This window comes from Euphorbia lathyris, chromosome 5 (genome assembly GCF_963576675.1).
Source record: "Euphorbia lathyris chromosome 5, ddEupLath1.1, whole genome shotgun sequence".
Taxonomy (NCBI): Eukaryota; Viridiplantae; Streptophyta; class Magnoliopsida; order Malpighiales; family Euphorbiaceae; genus Euphorbia; species Euphorbia lathyris.
In genome coordinates this window covers 69,031,959-69,041,073 of record NC_088914.1, presented here as the reverse complement: position 1 = coordinate 69,041,073, position 9,115 = coordinate 69,031,959, and the positions used below count along the sequence as shown (strand labels likewise).

The 9,115-nt window shown below is 32.9% G+C and overlaps 1 protein-coding gene across 4 annotated transcripts; it reads right to left on the bottom strand.

Moving 5' to 3' along the window:
• Window positions 1-1,833: 1,833 nt before the first annotated feature.
• Window positions 1,834-8,037, bottom strand: LOC136230180 (uncharacterized). Of its 4 annotated transcripts, none has more exons than XM_066019157.1 (3): window positions 7,648-8,037; window positions 6,590-7,229; window positions 1,834-2,969 (listed from the first exon to the last, which is right to left on the bottom strand). In XM_066019157.1, exons 2-3 carry the CDS (start codon window positions 7,139-7,141, stop codon window positions 2,118-2,120), a joined length of 1,404 nt encoding a protein of 467 aa, XP_065875229.1. In that variant the 5' UTR covers window positions 7,142-7,229; window positions 7,648-8,037; the 3' UTR covers window positions 1,834-2,117. The 4 variants fall into 4 exon arrangements, with proteins under 4 accessions (XP_065875229.1, XP_065875230.1, XP_065875227.1 ...); XM_066019158.1 differs by having other exon boundaries at window positions 6,590-7,089; XM_066019155.1 differs by having other exon boundaries at window positions 6,590-7,203; window positions 7,648-8,036.
• Between the last annotated feature and the right edge of the window lie 1,078 nt (window positions 8,038-9,115).

The following is a 9,115-nucleotide window of genomic DNA, read 5'->3' as shown; positions in this document are numbered from 1 at the left end:
ACCTCACTGAATACCTCTCTTTCCAAAAGCGCATGAGCTTTTTAGTTGGGCTTCCGAAATAATAATAAGGTTTGGAATGATTACAGGGATGATTTTAGTGGTGGAGGAGCAAAAAATGGTGGTTTTTTGTTTTCATGTGAACACAACTTGTAATATTTATCGCATTGATGTTTTTTATTTTAAAGACATTTGTAACAAATCTACACTTTATTTGTTATAATATTTACATATTTATAAATTATAACAAATGTATAAACTTCACGTTACAAAAAAAAAAAAAAAAAAGTAGTTGTAGCAGACTTTTATGTCTTCATTACAAAACATTCAATCGGCCAAATGTTAACTGGTTTAGCTGCAATGGCTTTTTGTAAAGCGCGTTATTAATGCTTTATTAGTAACGATCTACTAGCACGCCCGTTACAATAACACGTTACTAATGAGTTTTTTTTTTCTACATGTGAACTAGATTTACACTAAAATGAGAATTTAGAAGGTTGACTAAAGAAATAAATAGATAGTATCCACGGACTTTGAATCTCTATTTCATCGATGAATAGTCATTCCAGTAGACTATCTTAGCTTCTAAGTTGACCGGGTGATGACCCCACAAATATGTATTTTATACAAAATTAACAAATAAAAAAATCCACTTTTGAGCAATTAGTATAAGTGAAATTTTCCAAAATAATCTAGCAAAGTGAATCCAATACTCATGTTTGCATGTTCATGTTTTAATCTACCAAGGGATCACTTTCACTTCCACAAAATTATTTTTCACCCACAACAATAAACGTTGTTGTCATGTGACCAAGAGGTCACAGGTTCGAGTCTTAGAAGCGGCACCTTGCCAAATAAATTGGCAGGGGAAGGCTTGCCCAGTACACCCTTGTGGTGGGACCCCTCCCCGGACCCTCGGTCAGCAGGGACGCATAGTGCACCGGGCCGCTTTTTTTTTTTTTTTTAAACGGTTGTATATCACAATAGCCGGTCAGAAGAAAACTGAAAATTTAGAGAATTGATATGTAAAATCTATAAAGTAGCAGGGCCTCATGACAATGTCACTTTTACTTTTATCTGATAAATCTAACACATAAAAAAAGATGAACATAAACACATTCTCTTGAATTGAATTGAGTCACTTTGTTAGTGGAGAAAGCCACTATGCTATATTTTTAACGTTATAATGGATGGAGAAATGGGGACCAGCCCAAACCTACTGGGTTTGATGTTTCCTCATTATATTTCCACATATGGTCACTATCTAAAAATTGTCCAAAGAAAATGTTAGTTCAATCCTCAAATGGCTTTCTCTCCTCCATTACCATCATCAAAATTCATGTCCTTTTCATCTTGTTTCTTTATCTCCTTGGATATTTCCATGACTCATGTTAAAGTGGCAAAAGTGGTTTGAAATTTCTCTATCATGACTCTTGGTTGCTATCTCATTTTAATTTATACTTTTGCAGGAGTTAAGAGCTGAATATCTACTATTAAGAAGACTTCAACTCTGAATCCCCTACACTAGTAAAAATTGCCAGGGATCATCTAGCAAAGAGCATGAGAGTCGGGGGCTTGTTCGTTTTAGTTGTTCATTTCTACTATCTATTATTACCGTTAGTTGTTTACTGTTTATTGTTATTGGTAGAAGTTAACTAATTTTACTTCCGAAATAGCTATAAGAAGTTGTTTCCTAATTCTAACCAAACACTTCTATTTTACTGTTTGGAATGGTGAAAAAACTACGAAAAGAAGAACTATACAGACACTCGATTTGAGTGTGAAGACATGATATATGGCAAGTTATGAGAGAGAGAGAGAGAGAGAGAGATTAGATTCTCAGAAACAGAAAACCTGATGGACTGACTGGTATTCAACTGATACTCAAAAGAACAACTCTCTTTACATGTCAGGAGACTTCAAGTTTAGTCTAAAAACTGTGTTGTTATTAGCAAAAAGATTCCAATCTCTTTCCAACATCAAACCCTTCTTAAAGCTAATATTAACATCTCCTAAATGGCTGACTAAAAACATAAGCTTTTCATGTATATATGACACTCAGACACAATGAAAGAATATGCGAGAATCATTCAAATATAATATTTTATGATAGAAACCTGTCATTTCGAAACTCTCCATCCGATGGGAAGCCTCCACCTTCTATGCCAGTAAATTGATACTCTTGGCCATACTGGGAATCCAAAGCTATACTGTAGCGGCCGATCAGCAGGTCCTCCAACTATCAAAGGTAACCATACATATCTTGAATCCCTCAAGTCAGCAGGATTCCACCGATCAGCCATGAAAATAAACGAACCTGGAAGCCCTGCCAGAGGAATTACATATGTGCTTTGTGAAAAAAATGTTGTAATCCGAAACATTTGGTTCCCTCCGACACATGGGTTTCCCATAGTTTCCCATGGCCCCATGATCGACTCAGCTGCATGGGCAAGGGCCTCATTTGGGGCCCAACCAGTGCATCCAGAAGTGATCATGTAATACGTCCCTTGGTACTTGAATAGTGCTGGAGCCTCCCGCCTTTGTCCGATGAGAATCCTTCTCATAACATTTGTGACCTCAAGATAATCTTCAGTAAGCGGTCCTATGTGAAGCTCACTATTGTCGAAGGAGGAATATATAAGATAGGCCACACCGTCATCATCTTTAAATAAAGTCATATCTCTACTTTCAAATCCATGGGGTTGTCTACTATGCAGGTATTGAAAAGGACCAGTAGGGAAATCACTAATTGCAACACCAGCAGCAGCTTTCGTGTAGTTGGCATCATCTATATGCATCCACATCACGTACTTTTCGGTCTTTTCATTGTAGATAACTTTTGGCCTCTCAAGTACATTAGATTTGTAGAGGTCATGTGTTTCATCTGTCTCTTCTGCAGCCAATACAATGCCCTCGTTTTTCCATGTCCAGAGGTCTTTGGAGGAATAGCAACCAACTCCTATAATGTCAACCTGGAACGGGACATAAACGGAGACGTTAATAAGTTTCATCTTGTATGTTACCTTATGTTTGTGTTAATAATAAGGTCATACACACACACACACAAAAAAAAAAAAGAAAAATCAAAATAATAACGTTAGCACAATAAGTATTTATTGCATGACAGAACCAAAGTCCAGCTAGTGTAATCTGTAAAAATGCTTCAGGTATGAATAAATATGGATGCACCCATCATGAGCTTACAATTATTATTAAGTCATAGTCACAAAAAAATTATGAATGTGATGAGCATTTGTTCATTCTTCACATGCTTCCTGTTTTTGTATTTACAGCCAACATCATTACACATGAACTTTATGAAACTTTAAACACTTACAAGATTTCACAAGTTATATCATCGAGGTAATACTCTTCACAGAATATATTTTCTTTTTTATACTCCCTCCATTCCAAATTGTTTCACACAAATTAAGAAATACAATTAATATAGAGTGAAATTAATAAATTTACATTGGTTAACTACAAAAAAATCTCTCAAATGTAATTAATTTTGAAAAACACATAGACCAAGACAAAAAATTTAATGCTTGGATCAGAAAACTATACTAAAAATTCTTGTAAAACTAGAAAGACTTATATTTTGGAAAAAAACTCAATGACTAGAATGACTTATAAAAAGGAATGGAGGGAGTAATAATTTCATAAACATTTTAATAAAATAGTAAATATGTTATCAACAAAGAATGGTTCATGAACATCTCCAGAGACAGATTGCAAGTATTGATTGTGAATTAGCTAGCACCTTCAAAATAATTATTGAAACAAAACCACACAATGCGACGCTAAAGGTTCTGTAGATGAAGGAATGCAGGAAAATATATCTACTATAACATGTGATTGAATACATGAAAGCATTAAATGAAAGGGTAAAATATATCCATGCCCCTGAACTATAATGCTACTAACATTATGGCCCCTAAACTTTATTTTGTAACATAAAAGTCTTTGAATTTTACATTATAGTAATATTAAAGACCAAATCAAAGAAAATCAGTTCAATTAACAGAATGATGGCCTAAAAGTAGATATTTGGCCATAATTTACGTGACATGGATAATACATCTCCAATTTGTATAAAGTACATATTATAGTCATTGATGTACTCAAACTTGTCCAGTTCATCATTCCATTAATTCTGTAACTGTTTTTTTTTTTGTTTACTTTAATGTTACTATAATGTAAAGTTCAAGGACTTTCATGTCACGAGATAAAGTTTAGGAAGTCATATTGTTCGTGGCACTATAGTTCAGAGCCACAGATGTATTGCACCCTTAAATTAAGGAACCTTATCCCAATTGTCTATTTCCTTCTACTTCACTTCCTAACAAAGAATTCAAACAACATTATGAACATAATTATTTAAAACCATTGCTGCACAATAACAGTAGATAACAACAGGTTAAGTGTGATATCTAAATCTAAAAACATAGAACTTTCACTGCACAAAAATATGCACACTGCTATATCTGACAACTTTTTTTGTCTAAGCGATGAGTAAAAGAATCTTTCCACATTTATCTACATCAAATTAATTTATTTTGAAGAGCATCTCATTGTAGACAAAATAATAACAAAAAACCTTGCACAAAAATTCAAAATACTTTAAGCAAAGCATGTTAACTTAAAATTTTGAACTAGAGAATGAAATTTGTTGAAAGAAAACTAAGATTAATTTCCTCTGCTTCGAGACAGTTTCATAATAAACTTGAAAGTGCAAGCCTTTACTCAATAAACTCAATGAAGCAAAATAGCATAATTCAGAGTTCAAACTAACTTTCATGCATATAATTACTAAATGAAAGCCTTTAATGATTCTAGAACCAGTTCTTTCAAAAGATATCTGAGAGATCCTCACAACAGCATAGTCAAACTAACCACTGAAAATTTGTAAACCATTCAGCATGTCATGTACAAAGAAATCATCTTCGACAATGAGGAGGAAATTCTACAAACTCTTAGTCACTGCCCTCTTTCAAGAACTTAGTGATAGGATAAGGCATTTTATATGTTGTAATTTGCTCTTTCTATGAATCTCTATATGCAGCAGTAATATATTTTCCTCCGGAATGACAAGAAAAGGTTCTTTATCATAAACATCTTGGCGGTATTAAGCTAGGTCTCTAGTTCCCTCAAGCTCTTCTATGTACTCAGCTCTTTAAATCCATTCTGATTATTATCAGATAGCTTGAGGACGACTAGTTCTAGGTTAGAAAAGTGACAAATTATGAAATAGACAGCAAATATACCATTTGCTGTCTAAATGATTGTATTGTGAATTCTACAAGCTTCATATAGAATCTACACTCTTAAACATACTCATGAATTATATTGCAGATTGTATAGTCAAGAACCACTCAAAAGTCTCTTCAAACATGATTTCCTACCAAGATAAGCTGATCTTCAACTTAAAAGCATCAGCATCACACTGAAGCCATCTATATTTTGAAAAATAACCTGATTCACTAGTTGAGCGCAATCCCTTTCATGCTCCTGGCATATGATTGCTAAAATGCCCCCCCAAGGAAAAATTCTAATTCAAAAAACTTTAACTCCTATGAAATAGGATATGCACTTCGTGCAGCATTATAAAATTCTCCCAAAAGCTCCATAACCTCCTCCATTTGGTCTTTGGTCTATATGAGTAACAATTAGTTTAGCCAACTTGGGAATAGGAATATAAGAATGTGTTCAGATTTCTTCAAACGTTTAAGGTGACTACATGAAACTTCAGGTACGTCGTGCATTGTCTCTCGAATACGATCAAACTACAGAAACGATAAGGGTCAATGTTTTCTGGAATATCTGACTAGTAACTCAGAAAGGTTCAATAATAAGATGAAGGACTAGATAATGACCACATCATTTCAGGTTGAATCATGTGAACATTATTAGCACTTGCCAGCTTCAAATTAGGTCCGGGTCCGAAAATACACCCATCTACATCAGAGTAGATTTTAAAGCCTGCATCAATACTCCTTTTGTAATGACTCGTGAAGAAGGTTTAGATCATTTATAATTGCTTGAAGGAATTTAATCTGAAACTTGAAAATGGCATGCCAACCATCTTTGAGAAAGAAATAGAATAAAAATTCCCCTTGTTTGAATATCTGCTATAGCTACCCATGGGTCAAGGAACAGAGCAGTAAACTTCAGCTAAAAGGCTAGAGGCAATAGGCAAATAGAATTGTAGACAAGATTGGTTTCGCATGGTTTCCCAGAAATCCAGTAATATCAATTGGCCCCCGGTCTCTAAGTAATGTCTAATAAAGCAGAAACTAATTTTTGTAGGAATCAAATGACACAATCTCAAAGCAAGTTTCCATATCATTTGAAGTGGTTTAATACATAGAATTTGCAAGGGTCAACATAAAAGAAAAGAACTTCTCAAGTTTAAGCTATCACATCACAAAAAAAACATTACCAGTTATAATTAGTTACATAATCCCAGCACATAAAAGAGGAACTCGGAATAAGAAATGCAACTAGAACGAACATTTCCATAAACAACCAGGGATCGCTGCATAAAATCGAACTAAAATTGATGGTGAAATAACGAAGAAGAAAAACTCACCCGGGCTGCTCCTCTCTTGTGAGCATGATATGTAGGTCCATCTTTAAACTCTCCATACCAATAGTAGGTCCTTGATCTTTCATCATATAAAACACCTCCTCCATGAGCTTGAATGGGATTTCCGTCCGTATCCAACCAAATTCTCCCAGGATAATAGTAGAAACTATTGTTACCAGCGTCACTCATAGGACCTATAGCATACTTCATATTAGGAAAGAACATTTGCCTTAGTAGGGAATTCTCATCAAGAAATTCCTCAACCATTGTGGTTGTCCTCTTAGGCCTTCGTTTTGCAGCACGTGGAGATCTTCTCCTTGGTGGGGGTATTTGAACATTTTCGACCTCCACCTCTTCAAGCTCCCGAATTAGAGGATGAGTGCTACCTTGAAATTGGATTTCTCCCCCTTTTCTACCACTGTTGCTAAGAAAGGAGTATAAATTAAAGAAAAGTAGAAGTCCCACCAAACTCCACACCACAGAAGACACAGAACATCTGTTCCCTGCATTGCAAGGGAAAGTAGTTGATTTTCTGTATTTGTTCCTTATCCCCATATTCCTCTTCTTTTTATCTTCAAGATAATGCTGCACTTAACAAAATGCAATATATGGAGATCCTATGAAACCGACCAAACAAAAGTCACTGAAAATTTCAAAATGAACTCCATAATTATAAGATAAAGACTTGAAGAAACACTAAATAAATTTCATCTTCAATATTAAGTTTAGAATTGAAGATACTAGTTTCCTAACTTTCTAGGTGAAACATTCAACTATCAGTCCATTTATCATAGAGCATTCCCAATATTTGAATATAAGATTACAAAATTAGCAGAGGTATTACTTCACATCCGTAATTGAACACCATAGAGCAGCAGAGAAGAGTTTTTTCCATTTGAATTAAAGAATACTAAACAATTTCAGTCCAATTAGGCAGATCAACACAAGCAGCAAAAATTCTATCATTTTCGAACCGACAACATTAAATTATAATTTTACGCAAAAAGAGAAGAGTCAATGAGCCGCAAAGGAAACGATAACAGAAAAAAATAAAAACTAACCTGAGGCTGAGCATTTCCTATCCTTGAACTGAACTAAATTCCCAGACATGGTTCTTAATACCGAGTAGAAGCAAGAAACCAACTTTAAAAAAACAATGAAACCGCATCCACTTCAGCGTATCATAAAATAGAAATCTAACAACAATTAATCAATCAATCAGTGAGTTTTCAGCAAAACGAAGAGAGAAACAAGAGAAGTTGGGTGGTTGAATTGATTTGAGCTCAAAATTGGATCTGAGGAGGTTGATGGTTGATGATGACTTTAGACCGAAACAAGTTGAATATCGTATATATATATATTTAATATTTCCTTCAAAATTATCAGAGAGACTGTGTTTAGATTATAAGATGATTTCCATTCCTAAATTGGATTATCTAGAAACATGCTATCACTGATGTAAGCCTGTAAAGTACTCTGTATCTTCATTTTCTCTTTTATTTCCTTTTTTTTTCGATTTTTATATTAAATTTTATTGTCATATGATAGGAGTATATGTTATAATTCATAAATAAATTGATCATTGTTGTATTTTATTGTTATTATTACAAAATTATTTATGATATATTTATATTACTCTTTCTCAAAAGTAAGATGATTATTAAAAAAAAAATTATAAAAAATATGATATCATATTATATATTAAAAAAAAAAGTCTTTGCCATTTGGAAATTAGAATCATATTCACTAATGTAATGTATAGAAATAAAAACAACTTTAAATAGAATATCAATTTGTGATATACTGTAATAGATTTTATTTCCTAATTTAATTTTTCAATTCCTTATTAGTCAAAATGAATTTAATACAATGCACCTATTTGATCAAAAATTTAAGTTGTGGAAATATAAAATTAATCTCACAAAATTATTTATGATATATTTATATTACTCTTTATCAAAAGTAAGATGATTATTAGAAATAATTATAAAAAAAATATGATATCATATTATATATTAAAAAAAAGGTCTTTGCCATTTGGAAATTAGAATCATATTCACTAATGTAATAAATAGAGATAACTTTAAATAGAATATCAATTTGTGATATACTGTAACAGATTTTATTTCCTAATTTAATTTTTAAATTCCTTATTAGTTAAATGAATTTAATAAAATGAACCTGTTTGATCAAAATTTTAAGTTGTGGAAATATAAAATTGATCTCTCAAAAAATAAAAATAAAAAATTAAGATTTCGAAAGGAATACGAAAATGTGTGAAGCAAATCTGTCACACCCGACCCTAAATAACTTCAATCGGCATCGGGCGTGAAATAGAAAAATCACAATTAATACTTAATAGTCTCCAAATATCATAAATATCACTTTTCCTCTTAAATGTATATTCTAAACAAAGCCATATTCCTATTACATTAAAACCTCAACATATTTACCGACTTCATCATATTACAATTAAATACTAAAGTTCTAATAATAATTCTAACAATAAGCAATAACTTCCGATCCTCG